At 47.9% G+C, this 14,487-nt stretch overlaps 5 protein-coding genes across 5 annotated transcripts; 3 read left to right on the top strand and 2 right to left on the bottom strand.

Moving 5' to 3' along the window:
* Positions 1–287: 287 nt before the first annotated feature.
* On the top strand, positions 288–1,479 carry CDV56_102118 (putative solute transporter; the record flags this gene model as incomplete). The annotated part of the gene is made up of 5 exons (XM_026755737.1): positions 288–421; positions 472–529; positions 578–1,025; positions 1,103–1,128; positions 1,279–1,479. 5 exons carry the CDS (start codon positions 288–290, stop codon positions 1,477–1,479), a joined length of 867 nt encoding a protein of 288 aa, XP_026616392.1.
* A 630-nt stretch (positions 1,480–2,109) lies between these two features.
* CDV56_101842 (putative LPS glycosyltransferase) lies at positions 2,110–3,447 on the bottom strand (the record flags this gene model as incomplete). Its single annotated transcript, XM_026755461.1, has 4 exons — positions 2,110–2,866; positions 2,935–3,005; positions 3,057–3,200; positions 3,355–3,447. 4 exons carry the CDS (start codon positions 3,445–3,447, stop codon positions 2,110–2,112), a joined length of 1,065 nt encoding a protein of 354 aa, XP_026616391.1.
* Positions 3,448–5,219: 1,772 nt separating this feature from the next.
* CDV56_101441 (putative glycosyl transferase) lies at positions 5,220–6,335 on the bottom strand (the record flags this gene model as incomplete). Its single annotated transcript, XM_026755060.1, has 1 exon — positions 5,220–6,335. The coding sequence occupies one exon, from the start codon at positions 6,333–6,335 to the stop codon at positions 5,220–5,222; it is 1,116 nt and encodes a 371-aa protein (XP_026616390.1).
* A 2,339-nt stretch (positions 6,336–8,674) lies between these two features.
* CDV56_100923 (uncharacterized protein) lies at positions 8,675–9,733 on the top strand (the record flags this gene model as incomplete). Its single annotated transcript, XM_026754542.1, has 1 exon — positions 8,675–9,733. One exon carries the CDS (start codon positions 8,675–8,677, stop codon positions 9,731–9,733), a length of 1,059 nt encoding a protein of 352 aa, XP_026616389.1.
* A 2,937-nt stretch (positions 9,734–12,670) lies between these two features.
* Positions 12,671–13,977, top strand: CDV56_100160 (uncharacterized protein; the record flags this gene model as incomplete). The annotated part of the gene is made up of 2 exons (XM_026753779.1): positions 12,671–12,701; positions 12,752–13,977. The coding sequence occupies 2 exons, from the start codon at positions 12,671–12,673 to the stop codon at positions 13,975–13,977; spliced, it is 1,257 nt and encodes a 418-aa protein (XP_026616388.1).
* Between the last annotated feature and the right edge of the window lie 510 nt (positions 13,978–14,487).

The following is a 14,487-nucleotide window of genomic DNA, read 5'->3' as shown; positions in this document are numbered from 1 at the left end:
GCTACAACGCTCAATACTTCGAGACTTGACGAGATACTGTACCTAGTGGGGCCCGCGAGTTTCTTTAGTGGTTGCAAGGTGGTAGAAACAAGATGGAAGGGTAGGATTGTCTACCCATAGACTCGGGATGCACTTCCAGCCGACTCTAATCCACAAACGTCATCTCGTGTACCGTGCATACTACTCTGCCACGAGTAGATGTTATTTTGTCAGTGAGATGCCCCTCGAAGTTTAAAAGCCAATGTCTCTTCCCTGTTCAAGGTACGGTATATGGCAACTCAAGGACAATGGTTGTCTCACTGGCAGCAAAAGTGCGTATCAATAGTGAAAAGGCCGTCGGGTGGCCGAAGCTATGGCCATTCAGCTGGCGGCTTAACTCTCCACTGGATCTTATAGAATCGGGACAGGCAGGCAACAACGGGTACGTTCATACCTCTTGAAATCTCACATAGACTGACCAAGACCCCGAAGCTCCCGAGCCCGCCTGGGGATATGGACCACAGTCAACATTGTCTCTACAGTTGCAATTGTAAGCACAACAGCTTGACAAGACCTGAAACCTACTGACCCATGCAAGATATTCACCAACAAGTCTATTTTCGTCAACGAGTCATTCGGCAACTGCCAGATCGCCTTTGCATCTTTCCACTTTTTCATAACAGGGTTCACCCTATGGATGGCATCACGTCCATGGTGCGGTGTTTTCGCTGCGAAGCGAGTGCCAGTCCACGAGACTCTGCACTTGGCTGTACTCATGTGTCTCCAGGTGATACTGCAGAATCTCTCGCTGGCGTATTCATCGGTCATCTTCCACCAACTCGTGCGACTACTTCTGACACCGCTTACCGCGCTCTTGAATTATCTTCTGTATCGCGCAACGATTCCCAGGGCATCCATCATACCCCTGATAGTGCTGTGTGGCGGCGTCGGAACTATATCATACTATGATGCACTACCCACGACAGACGGCAAAGTCACAGCATCGTCAAGGGGCGCGGTTTTCGCCTTCACCGGCGTCATTGCCAGTGCGTTATATACGGCATTCGTTGGACGCTATCACAGGAAATTCGAAATCAGCAGTGTCCAACTCCTCTTCAACCAGGCTCCAATGAGCGCGGCTATACTCCTGTGCGTGGTTCCTTTTTCAGAGACCTTGCCAGCGACTGCCGTTCTCTCGACATCGTTATATGTCTCCATCATGGCAGTAATACTTCCTTCCCCAGACCCTCCTATTGCACTAGCCGGTTACAGCGCTAAATGGCTAACTCTGTCTTCTAGAGTGGGATCCTTGCTTGTCTGGTTAATTTATCACAATTCATCATCATTGATGCTGTTGGCCCTGTCAGCAGTACTGTCATTGGGCACTTGAAAACTTGTATCATTGTCGGGTTGGGATGGGCACTGAGCGATCGGCCAATTTCGAAGGAAAGCCTCGTCGGTATTCTAATGGCCCTGACCGGGATGACCTTGTATGTGTGACCTTACCTAGATCGTCCCTTCCAGATTGATTACAAGCTAATCTGTGTGTGTTAAAATCAGATACATGGGTATAGTGCTTCGCGGCCGCTGAATGCGGAATGCGGCAATGATATGACCGACGAAACTGTTGAAAAGTCGGTGGTGGTCACTTTCCTTGAATGCCTATAATCTGCAATACAATCAGAATGAATTCATCACAGGACCAAGACTACTACTCCCAAAATTTCTAACATCAAAGTAGCGTAGCACTCATGTTACTATATGAGCAATGTGTGTGGGGCACCTGCATTCGGTAAATTGCTTTTCAAGGGAAGATGAACCGCAGCCGGCGAGCCCAGGAACTCGTAGTTTGAGTTCCGAGCTATACACCCAGGAGGAGCTGTTTAGGGAACACCTTGCACAGCGGCCTGAATTGCTCGCAACAAGCATCCTTGATATGCAGGCGCTTCATGGTGTATCTCCCCACTCTTGCTCCTTGTTAGGGCTTTGAACCGGACAACCATGGCCTAGGTTACACTCAAACTATTTACAAGGTAGAAAGAATCGGCCATATCGGCTCAAACCTCTGGGAATGACATCAAACAACGCAGGTGCTTTCGTCTTGTAGTTCTTCCATACATAAAGTCTAGATCAGCCAACTAAAACGCCCCTTGGATAGTAAATATCCGCCAAATCCAACTCCGTTATGACGCCTGTTTTTTTATTCTTGTGTTGCGAATATACCTTCCTTTCTCCCCCCACCAGCTGATGAATGTTGAGCCGGGTGCTGTAGACCATATTCCATGCTTGAGCCTCATGGAATACGGTGTCATCCCCGCCATTGATATCAGAGTCGCGTGATGCCGGACCAGCATGTCTATACGTGCCGATCAAGTTAGGAAACGTAGCGAAGCATTTCAGCCGTCGACGGCCGTTAGTGCCGGCGCACAGGTCACTCATGGCATTATCGACAGCACAGTCAAGGCGATCCACGGAAAGCGCGGAAAGGATTCTCTGAGCACCTTCCCTTGTGACGGCATATCCGTACGTACAGCAGCCCATCTCAGCCCGATATAAGAAGCGCGTCGACTCAACCGGCAGGTTGGGATACTGTTCTTTCCATTTATCCAGTGGACCGCCCCAACCGTCCCGGTTATCAACGCTGGGGACGGTTGGGTCCTCTGGGATGGCGAAGAAGGTCGTCTCATTGGCTCCGGGGGCCGAGGCGCAGCCTCCTATCCAGAGGATATCCCAGTTCGTGCCATAGGGGGCTTCTTTGGGTGCGGCTTCCTCGCCATTTAGCTGGCGTACCCCACGGGCAAATTCGCGGAGTTGTCGTTTAACGGCTACGTCCCAATCCGCATCGTCTTCGAGGATAAGGGCAGTCGTGTAGGAGTTCTGAAGGACCCTGTTCAGTTCAATTCCGTTAGTCCAGGTTTGCGGAACGGTATATCTGCTGAGAGTGTGCTGTATTACGTCTTCAATGCATTCATATGTGCGCGCCAGCAGGCCACGGCAGTGGGTTTCAGAACAGTTAGGTTGACTCCCTTGTCTCAAGGTTAGCGGATCAGTATTAAAGTATGGATGATAGCGCGTACATTAGGTAGGGATCTGGGATCCAGGTCGTCAGGTCGCACACCGTCAATCCAGTCGACCTTAAAACCAGCAGCGAGAGATGCTAAAGTCAGAAAGTCTCGTTTGTCGGTCCGTTCTTTCAAGCCGATCGCATAGATATGTTCGAACTAGAGGCCAGTCGGGTTAGATAGCAAGAAAGTGATATAGGATATAATGGGTCCTAACGCCTAGAGTGTCATTCTGAGTATGCGAAAGTATGTCATCGCTCAGGACGTTGCGGCTGGTGAACGGCCAATTTGTATTTCTGTAGCGTTCACTGACTCCCGGCCAGAGCAAATAGACGCTGGCATAGAAAACAAGTGCTCCAGCGAGAATCTTGGTAACGTTGAGACTTCGGCGGGTTTTCAAGATCATGCTGCCCGATTCGCGCAGGGAGATTTAGAGTCAACTGGAACTGTTGAATGGGATAATCGACGGCATAAGCTAAGGCAAGTATTCCTGTCGACACATGTGCCCGGGTTGTGATTTGTGATCTCTTTGAATCTTATCCACCTCTTTTTCTTGAACGCAGCGAGGAGAGGCCAAGGTGGGACCGACATTGCCTTCGGTCCTACCTTTCGGTGCTTTAATCAACTACTCCATGGTGACTTGTTCACATATGGAAACTTGGGACGAAAACAGCTGCTGTCATAGTCCTTGGCGATCGTTGTACCCAATGCCCCGGATTCTGTTTTCGCACCAGGTGATGTATGGAAAGAAGCAGTCAAATGAGTCATTTCCCCGCGAGCTGCCCGAAAATGGGTTGTTCTGCAGTATTCCTACTGCTCAGTGAAGCTAACAACGACCACTAATGGATGCAGAGGCTCTGGGCCTTCTTAGAACAAAGTACTCTGCAATCCTAGGCTTAATTGATTGCCATTATTTTGACATTTGAATCCCTCGATCCTTCCTGACCAAGTAGTCTAAGTTAGGCTATTTGTGCGGCGGCATTATACAGAGCTGTTGAGACATATCATCAGCCATGGCATTGGACACCGTAGATACGCAGTCAGCAGGGTCAATGCCAGCTAGCTAAGAATAGGTTTGACCCGGTCCTTTTAGTAAATCTAACAAGCCCTTATGAAATTTATACCCCTTATTCAGGAAACCTATTACTCTGGTTTGTTTTCGTCAATCAGGTGGTTTCGCAAGCGGGTCCCCTTGGGCTATCCTCCCATTCAATGCAACCTTGTCCTTGCATTAACAGTAAGCACAGTGAACAGACCTTCTGGATAACCATTGTGCTTTAATGAGGGGTTGAAATTGAGTTCATCGAAACCTTCACAGGGGCAGGGGTAAAGTCGCAGGGACAACACATAAAGGCACATTTTTGACGCCTGATAAACAGTGATATTCTCCCTCCGAAGAAAGAAAGAAAAAAAATCCTCAACAATTGGCTGCGGAATCATGAAAGGTCTCAATCCAAATTCCTAAACTCATACCAACCCATTCCTGAGCATCCGAATGCCCCTTTGGTTGAGCCCCTTGCTCCATGTCATTCCACAGCCGTAAATTCTGCTCTAATTTTAGTTCATCACGGCCCTTGGTCTTTTTGCTTTTCCATTTCTTTCAGATCTTGTTGGGCAATTTTGCCTCTTATCCGCGTTGTTGCAAGCATTGTCAAATACTAGGTGGCAGTCTATAAGTGGATGGCTGATTAGCAAGGGTTTGTATTTACATTGCTGGTGAGCAAAATGTTGCTCAATTATGAAACTCGCGTGATCTGAATGGATGTATACCCAAGGTTGGCCACAGTCTAGCTAATGGGCGTGTCTGAGTTTAACAGAACTGGCAATACATCCCCTGCACCTTCATTCTCAACGCTTGCCTGCTTCAGGGGTACTAATATAATATAGGCACCTGTGCATCTATTGGAACAGTTGCTTTATGCTTGCATGACAATCCTTCTCATTGTCCATACCACCGCAATTCTCCATGTTGTTAGCCTGGTAGCCCTGTAAGGTCCGCAGTGTAGTGTATTTCCATTGCGCAGTAGCTGTGTTTCTGACTGATTGCCAGTAGATTCCAGTAGAATTTCATCAAGGCAACAGGACATAATAGCTATAACAGGATGAGCTCCGCTAATTTGTACAATTCGACCACCCAAAATCCTACCCTAGATTGGGCGCGTAGGAAAAATTTCATAACTATCCAGCATATGGATCATTTATCTCCACTAAGCCGGCTTGACACATATCCCTCGTGACGGGATATAGCACTCGTGCGAAATTACTCTGCCGTTCAAGGACATATTTCGGTGTGATATGCTCGAAGCCCTCAACCGGATTTCCATTCCGAGCAGGACTAAACGCATGTAATATGTAAGTATGTGAGTAGTCGTGCTCCCATGACGGAAAGTCCTGCGGCCTGTCCCATCGATTCGCAACTCCTTCCTCGTAAGACGGCAAGGACTTGCAATCAGTGGCGTTCTCCAGATTCGATTCCGTTTCGTTATGAATCCCGTATAGCAGGATGGTGTCAGACGTGGTCCAGCTCCCCGGCCCAAATGCATCCTGCTCCATGATCAGGACTTCGCCCGGTAACCGTGCCAGACGCTGGCCCAAGCGCGTTACGACTGCATTGCTATGTGTTGTCCAACCCCCATCGTAAACCTTGTGCATCTCGGCTTTCCACATCTGGAGCAAGAGAGCATCCTTCTTCGCCATGAAGGTCCCGCTCATTATCTCACCGCCGGCTTGGCGGCCAGTCACCGAATTGAAGCCGCTCTCCCTCAAGGCCTTGATATCGCGAATCGGGTGTGCATCCCAGTCAATGTAGATGCCGCCAAACTCGCAGACGGCAGAAACGCGGATGAAGTCGGACTTGTGCTCAATCTGGTCGATGGGTTTCCCGTTTCCAGCAACGGTGGGCGGTTCAACATGGTTTATTCGCAGATTCGGGGTGTTGAATATAAGCTGGTTCCACTTTCCGGTCTTCCCTGCCCGGGCGTTCTCGATGTGGCTTGGCTTAGCGTTGGTGTGGAGGTAGATAGTATCGGGGTGCCAGTGCTGCAAGACGGAGTAGAGAGAAAGAAAGTGTTTGAATTGAAACGCGAAGTCAGCGTCAGCATCTCGTAGGATGTACACATAATGGACTTGGTTTGGAATCGCAGAACCAGTAGCATTGACAGTCGTAGCGGGGGCACTGCAATGGAGGAGCTGACTGTTGAATTTCCGAACATCTGCTCTCGAGACAATAAGAATGGCAAATATGAATGCAGCCACGAGGAATGTGTATCCTGAACAAGGGCGGGTATGGATCATTTTGAAAGTAAGGGGGCAAAAGGACAAGGAATTTTTCATTGATATGAGGGCAAATATATCACGATTTGCAGTGACTGACATCTGACATTTGCAGAAGTAGTAAGGCAGTAATAAGGCGGCCTGCATCTAGTGGTTGCAATGGTCCCTGGACCGAGATGACAATATAATGCACCGGATTCAGTAGTTGCAAACATTTGGCACTACCAAGCTCTGACTCGGGAACTGTTATTACACCCTTCAATGGACCAACATGCTTGTTGAGGCGCCAAGGCTACTGTTAGCAGGAACCCTAGTCAAATATGCTATGCCACGCAGTGGCTTGCCAACATCACATTTGATTCACATTCCATCTGCATAGTTAGATATGTGAGCCGTTCAGCCTACATTTCCCTGCCAATCATACAGTGATTTCCGTGGGTTAGTGCATGATCACTTCAGTTATGTCCACCTTCTGGAATGCTAGACCATGTTACTGTAACTAACACTACCTAGGTTGATTCAAATCTGGAAATGTAACTTTTCTCGGCTACTCCTTTTGCGGAAATCCCGAAGTGGAGCGTTAGTTCTTGTGGATTTAAAGGAACGCACTATTGATAGTTTATTTAGAGAATGTAGATTCCCAGCGATCAGTGATATATGTTGGACATCCGAGACTGAGATGGCTGCCAAAGTCCTTTGGAAAGACCCACGCTCCTATCCATTATTATATGTAGGATTTTTTTGCCTAGGAAGTGTCTATTGTACTGCATCTCTTGCATCCCAACACAGCCCCAGGGGAAGACTACCCTCGTCTGCGCATTACAGCACTAACCCTTCTCTTCCACCAAGGATCGGACGATCAAACTACGGCCCCTTAAATACTCGCCCAAGCACGGTTCCCAGCCGGCGCCATATAAGTAGTACACATCAGACAGAGGACGGGTCCATTGAAGCATCAAGTGAATCGAGCCTTATGATTAAGAGGACTCATAATTCACCAAGAAAAGCTCTGGATCGATATCAGTTTGACAAAGTAGTTATACAAAGGACTCAGCTGATTTGGAACATAGTCTATGTCCAGCTTGAGAGGAACCAACCCTATTAAGCCCATGGAGGTATTGGTACCATTGTCGCGACAAGAGATTTAAGGGTACCATTAGCGGGGTGCGAATGTGAATTTTGACCTAAATAATACAAAAGAATTATGAATATCTGTAAAAGTCCTGATCATTTAAACCTCATTCCCGCCCATTTGGAGTAGCCAGATGGAACAGCTGATGATATTAGAAGATTGATAATATAAAAGTTGATCAATGTATCAGCGTCATAAAAACCATTGGTGTCTTTCTCACAGGAAGGGGAAATGCAGTTCCGCTGGATCGGAATCGTGTTCCAGATGGCCGGCCTTGTCTTTGATACCAACCATCTCATCATGGTTCAGATCCTTCTTTCTGGGAAGGGGGTCAAGACGGACCCATTAGTCAGTCTCTACTACACTATACCATGCTGCATCCTCATGAATGGTATCGTTATTCGGTTAATGGGTACTCTTCCTCAGATTGGGGGCTAAATACCAGACTGGGGCACATTATTGCTGCTTAACACTCCATAGGGTTCCTGTTAGGCATCTTCATACATTCGCTCGTGAGTTAAACAAAGATTCTGGGACTGCCACCAAAATGAAACTCTTTAGGGCAGGAAGACTTTGGGTTGGTGATGGCGCCTGTCAGTATCCCCCAAAACATTGTACTAGTTGTTTTATCGGTGTTCACCGGGCCACCCAAATTCCTCCCATTCAGGTGGTAGGGTATATGATTGCCTTAACTTTGTTGTACTATGTGGTCAGATTGGAGGCAATAAGCCTTTCGTCAGATGAGATTAGTCGATTATGGATGACGACGAAGTCTGGCTAAGTCTTGGATGGAAGCGGACGCGTGATAATGGTATTTGTGTCTATATGAAGCAGTCGATCATTTTTTGGCCATCTCCATTTTTACAAACAGGTGCCTATTACGTGTTGCGCTGTATGCATCTAAGCTTTTATTCTGGAGCAGGTTCATGGTCATACCCAAGGCTACCTGGAGGCTGGTAGTTAGTGTACGGGGACGTGATTGCCAGTGGCAGGCGGCATGTTTACCCGCCACGGGTACCTGACAGAATAGCCCACGGTGGCAAAGCAATTTAGGCTTGGCAGCATGCGGCGAGTCTCCCCATGAAGTACAGAAACGGAGAAATGTTTTGTTTACTATTTTGTCTTCTATAAAATCTTTCTTACAGCCGCTTAAGTTTCTCTTAATCATCATACCAACTCATTCTCTTCCTCTCTTCCTCTAACCTGTTACCAGCTTTCTCTCACCAAAATGAAGCTCCATCACTTCCTTCTTCCTGCAGCGCTCACAGCTACTGTAGGCGCCCAAACCCTCAACATTGTTGCACATGAGGACGACGATCTGCTCTTCTTCAGCCCCAATCTTCTCGATAAAATCCAATCTGGCCGGAGTGTGCGCACCGTCTTCCTTACCGCTGGAGACGCGGGCAATGGTGCAGACTATTGGACCTCTCGGCAGGAAGGGTCTAAAGCTGCATACGCCCAAATGAGCGGTGTTGATAACACTTGGATACAGTCAGACGCCGGCATCCCAGGCTTCAGCATCCCGTTGTTTACACTAGAGCACAATCCCATTATCTCACTTGTCTTCCTTCAGCTCCCAGACGGGAACAACGGAGGAGAAGGCTTTGGATCTGGAAGTCTGCAGCAACTGTGGGAAGGAACCATACCCTCTCTGACTTCCTGGGGCGGATCCTCATACTCCAAGAACGCCTTGGTGGATGTGCTGAGACAGCTGGCTGCTAACTTTGAACCCGACCACATCAACACCCAGGACTTTGTTCATGATTATGGAGACGGAGACCATAGCGACCACCACACCACCGGTTATTTCGTCCACGAAGCCTTTGCTGATTGTGCCAGCGGAGCGTCGATCACCAGTTACATGGGCTATCCTGTCGAGTCGCTTCCAGTTAACATTGATGAAGCGCTTCTTGAACAGAAGAAGGCAGTTTTCTATACATATGGTGGTCATGACAGGAACACATGCCACAGTGATGAGACCTGCAGCGGACGAGCTGAAGAGCTCTGGGTTCAAAGGGAATATGTTGTCACCGAATTGGACCAATCCACCTGCAGGGTAGCTAAGACCACAGCTCCGGTCTCTACCCCGGTCATCCCTTCAGCATCCCCCATCTATTCACGTAAAGTGATTCCCACAGCCGCTGCAAGCATGACAGCATCTCTATCCCCTGCTATCCAATCTGAGACCCCCTACGAACAGTTCACAGGAGATTCTGCACGCGGTATGGTCCTTTCTGGAGTATTATGTGTCTCTGCCGCTGTTTTGTCTGCTGTTTCCCTTCTTTAATCTGCGTCTGTGGCTTGGATATTTGCATGAAATGTCAGGTTCCCTGTCGTTGGTTTCTCGCTGTCTTATTTTGATATTGGTGCATTGCATTTGCTGTCTCACTACATTATTTGCATTGCCATTCCCAGCTGTGTCTCTGGTAGTTTTTTATCTTTTTATGGCACTGGCATTGGCGACGCGAAGCACTTAGTAAGCATGGGGTCGGATACCTAGATATTAATCAAGAAAGAGGTCTGCATTATATCTATAAAGTTTAGGATGTATTATTACTTTATATTAAGTGCTCTCAGCATTGCAGAGAAAAGGAGGACTGGTATTCCCTAGAATAGATTCAGGTCCCCCCTTAGTTTTTTGCCTTCATCACTAAATGTGAGAAACACGCGCTGGGCTGCGAATTCCCAACTGAGGTAAAACCGTAAAAGACCTACTATGATTTGACCCTATGGTCAAATCATACCCAGCTTCCATATATAAACCTTTCTAGTTACTGGCTCTCGAACGGGCTCCTGAGCCAGTCAAGGGTGAGAGCTTTGACCGAGTATTGTTAACACCAGGCTTCTCATACAGCCTAAATAGATGGGAGTCCAAGTTATTCAGCGTGGATCATGATGATGGTGCTTGTTAGCCGCTTCGCCGATGGGATAAGTCGTCATGGTATGCACCAACTCCTGGCAACTCTTGGTCGTACCCCCTCCTGCCATCAAATATTAGTCTTATCAACGCCCACCCTACAATTTCATAATACATTGTTCGTATTCTGGAGTAAAATTTACCACTAATGTTGAGGTGGATATTCTACTCAATTAGTTTCGAGACGTAATGTACGCAAGATCATATTCTTCGACTTGTATAAATCTTTTGAGGAATTCAAGTGAGGCAATAAAAGAGCGTGGTAGTATGTAAAAGTACTCAACGGAAACTAGTGACTGTAATAGAAAGGGAAAGATGGTAATGGAAGCATCGGAAGGATAGGGCTAGCTATTTCTTCTTCGACAGGAAGAGTTTTTTCAAACTCCACCCCCTCACACGAAAGATGTAGTAGAGAGTGATAGCACCGGCAGCACTTAATGGCGTCCGCCTGCTCTCCGCTTATCATCTCTCACTGGACTCAGCAATGGGGCCGAGGCCATCTATTGGCACTCAAAGGTGCGGCATATATGTTCTTCTAGTAAGAATCTATTCTTAACATGTTGAGATAGTCCTGTTGACTGATCCCTCTGTGTGCTAGACTGCTAGTCTCATGGCATCAATTCTGGAGGAACGCGTGGCCATGACACCTTACTGATCCTATCATGATGATGATGGATCATCAATTGCCTTCTTTTGATTTTAAGTCTTTCTGAATGCAATTCAGTTCTTCTCTTGCATGACCATTTCAAGCTTGTATTTGTGGCGCTCCGCAGAAAATTGCGATGGATGGTGGATGTGTAAACCAACCTTGCTGGCTCTCTCTCCCATGCTGTTTATTACGGTTGCCAATAATTTCTGCTCCAAGCTAGGAGCAGTATCCATTGCATATATGGACTACACGACTTTATTAGTGGCCAAATCCTGCATGCTCGTCCCGGTCGTCGCTCTCAAGGTGCTGATATTCCGGAAACGGCATTCCTGGTATAGATACATTCTCTTTCAGTTGGTTATTACCAACAAGACATACACTCCGCCGCTGGGGATATCCACATGCTTGTCACCGACGCTTGCCATGCTTTGATGGACACACTTCCTGCCCATGCGTGCGTCTCCGTCTTCGAATCTGGGAGGCCCCAATAAGTGGCAGCCACACGCAATCATTCCATGCATATTTCGCACTATTCATCCTTGAAGAGCAGCACAGCTTTGATTCAGGTCTCTGTGGGGTTGTATACCAGCTACTGGTGAAAAGTTGCGCCAATGAAGGAACCACCGCCAATTTTACATTACCCTTGATCCGCTCAATTCCCTCCTGTGATATGCCCCTCAGAATCGTGCACGTCCCAATAGCCCCAGCTGCTGCCGAGGTTGCTTGGATCCAGTTGGAAAGATTAAAGAAGGCATACAAACCCCCGGCCTGTTCTGAAACATCTATCCCCTGATAGTCAGCAGTTGGAACAATTTAGGAATCGGCTTCCCGCTGGACTGGGGATTGGCACTGTGTGCTGGAGAACTCTGCGCAGAAGTGAAGTACAAGATACCTAGGAATTTGAGGCCAATTAGCCATATTGTCTCAGTCGATCTTTGAGATTGCATGTTCAGAAGTAAGCGAGGATTGTCAAACATGGTCAGGACTATCCACAAAGCAGTTATTATTCCTTTTTGTACTCTATTCATAAGAGCTTTTTTTAATTTCTTCACTACTGCGTTGATTTCTAAGCTTTTTTCTTTGGCAGATCCCAGGATATCGCCTAGAAATCAGGGAGACCAAAGGAAACTCAAGAGACATTCAGCCCATGTTTGTAGATGCTCTCTCTGCTCATAGACCAAAAAAGTCTACAGTATATTGAACTACTACACCTGCCAGATGGATGATGACTCATTCAGACCAGACTTGTTCGGGAGTAAACATCGAGATCTGCTGGCGTCTGTTCCACTGATTCCGGGGGATCCTTCATGCAGAGACTGGAACATGGGGGGCGACAATGACCACTACCTTGGCTGCTGTGATCTATTTGCTTTGTTTTTTGGCTGTAATAGTTAATCATAATTGACCAAATGATGGTGGTCATGGCTATGAATCCCAGGTTTGCCTTGAAATGCCACTGTTTTCATCATGTTGTGTGTTGGTGATATCATACTTTGTCATGACCAGAGTTTGATGTCACACATTGAACACACAAGGATTGATATAGAGATTTACCCTGCCTATGGTGCTATAGTATTTGACATGCCATTTAATCTCTCCTGATAGGCGTGGATATCATAATATAACTGACTATACCATTCCCCTTCGTCTCCTTGAATATGCCGTCTGCAATTGTTACTGGTGCAACCGGTAAGTCTGCCTATGTCATCCGAGTAACTTCTGCTAAATACTCTCGTTAGGCATGAACGGGAGTGCTATTGTGCGTCATTTATGCAAAGACCCCACATATGAAAGGATCTACTCCCTCTCTCGCAGAAATCCCGGAGGGGAAAACGCCAAGATCCAGCATGCCACCCTCGACCTCCGGGGCTCAGCCGAGGACATGGCCAGGAACCTCGAAGGCATCTCCGCCGAGTATGTCTATTTCTGCGCTTACCTGGCACAAGATGATCCGGCTGAATTGTCGCGCGTGAACAAATTGATGTTGTCAAACTTTCTTCGGGCATTGGATATCACGGGTGCAATCAAGAAGCTGAAGCGCTTTGTTCTGACCTGTGGCTTCAAACATTATGGTGTCCATCTGGGTAATTGTAAGCAGCCGCTCGTCGAGGATGACCCTCTGCTTGAGAGCAACAAGGGTGGCGTCTCCTGGCCCCCGAACTTTTACTACGAGCAGCAGCGGATCCTCAAGGAGGCCGCCGCACGTGGCCAGTGGGAATGGATTGTCACACTTCCAGAGGATGTCCTAGGCTATGCCCGGGGCAACTTCATGAACGAAGCCACCGCACTGGGTCTCTATTGCGCCGTTAGCAAGGCCCTCCCGGGCTCTGAGCTACCTTTCCCCGGCTGCAAAGCCAATTACTTTGCCTTTAACAGCTGGACGTCAGCGAACCTGCATGCTAAGTTCTGTCTCTGGGCGGCGACTGCCCCTAACGCAGGAAACAACCTCTTCAATGTGATAAATGGCGATACGGAGTCCTTCCAGAATCTGTGGCCGCGGCTAGCTGCGCGCTTTGGCTGTAAGATTCCCAACCCTATGTTCCCTCATGGAGGTACCCCGGACACCCAGGGTTTTGGTAGATACGAGGCAACCACAGTGCGGATGCGAAACCGCCATCCACTCACTGCACATGCGGACAAGATCGGCGTCTCAGCGGACGACACTCCCACCTTGTTTCTACAGGTCGATCCGGAGAAATGGGCCAAGCGCAAGGATGTGAATGATGCATGGGCTAAACTGCGTGATACATACAATCTCGACCAAAGCGGATGGGAAAAGGCGACGTGGGATTTCCTCACTTTCGTACTGGGAAGGGACTGGAGCTGTGTTGGGACAATGAGCAAGGCGCGGCGGTTGGGATGGAATGGTTATGCTGATACTTGGGAGGAGCTGGAGGATACGTTCATGATTCTCGAGCAGGAGGGTATTTTGCCTCCAGTGGACAAGCTCATAGCAGACTTTTAGTCTAGAATGGGCGTAATGCCTTCCAATGGGTCATGAGAGCCGCCCGTCCGCAGCTGCTGGAACCACGGCTGCATCTTCTCCATGTCCTGGATGCAGGGGACAAGGGAAAAGACGCGGTAGATCTGGCGCGGGTGCGAGCAGGGGTCAGTAAAGAGGTGGAAGGTGTGTTCAACAGAGTAGCATTGCAGGCAGCAGTAGAATTTTGTCTCCTTGGGGGGAGTATGACATTGAACTCTGAAAATGATATATCATTGCCACAACAAATCCATGTACCTCCCCAAAGCCGCCCCCTCAAAGAGTTTATGCCCTTCTCTTTAGTATATTTATTGTTAGATCTTATATCTAGATATTAGAGCCTCCTAAGTATAAGAAACATATATAACAAACATATATAACAGGACTTCCTCTGTCATGTGATCTCGCTTAGCGCCCTCCCTGGTTGGCCCTGCAAGTGTGCAGTAACGTGACTTCTCCTACATGCTTCTCACCAATGAATATAAACCACGTCCA

Source organism: Aspergillus thermomutatus (genome assembly GCF_002237265.1).
Source record: "Aspergillus thermomutatus strain HMR AF 39 chromosome Unknown NODE_42, whole genome shotgun sequence".
In the NCBI taxonomy this organism is placed as follows: Eukaryota; Fungi; Ascomycota; class Eurotiomycetes; order Eurotiales; family Aspergillaceae; genus Aspergillus; species Aspergillus thermomutatus.
The sequence above is the reverse complement of the archived record's forward strand: the minus strand, read 5'-3'. Positions and strand labels throughout refer to the sequence as shown.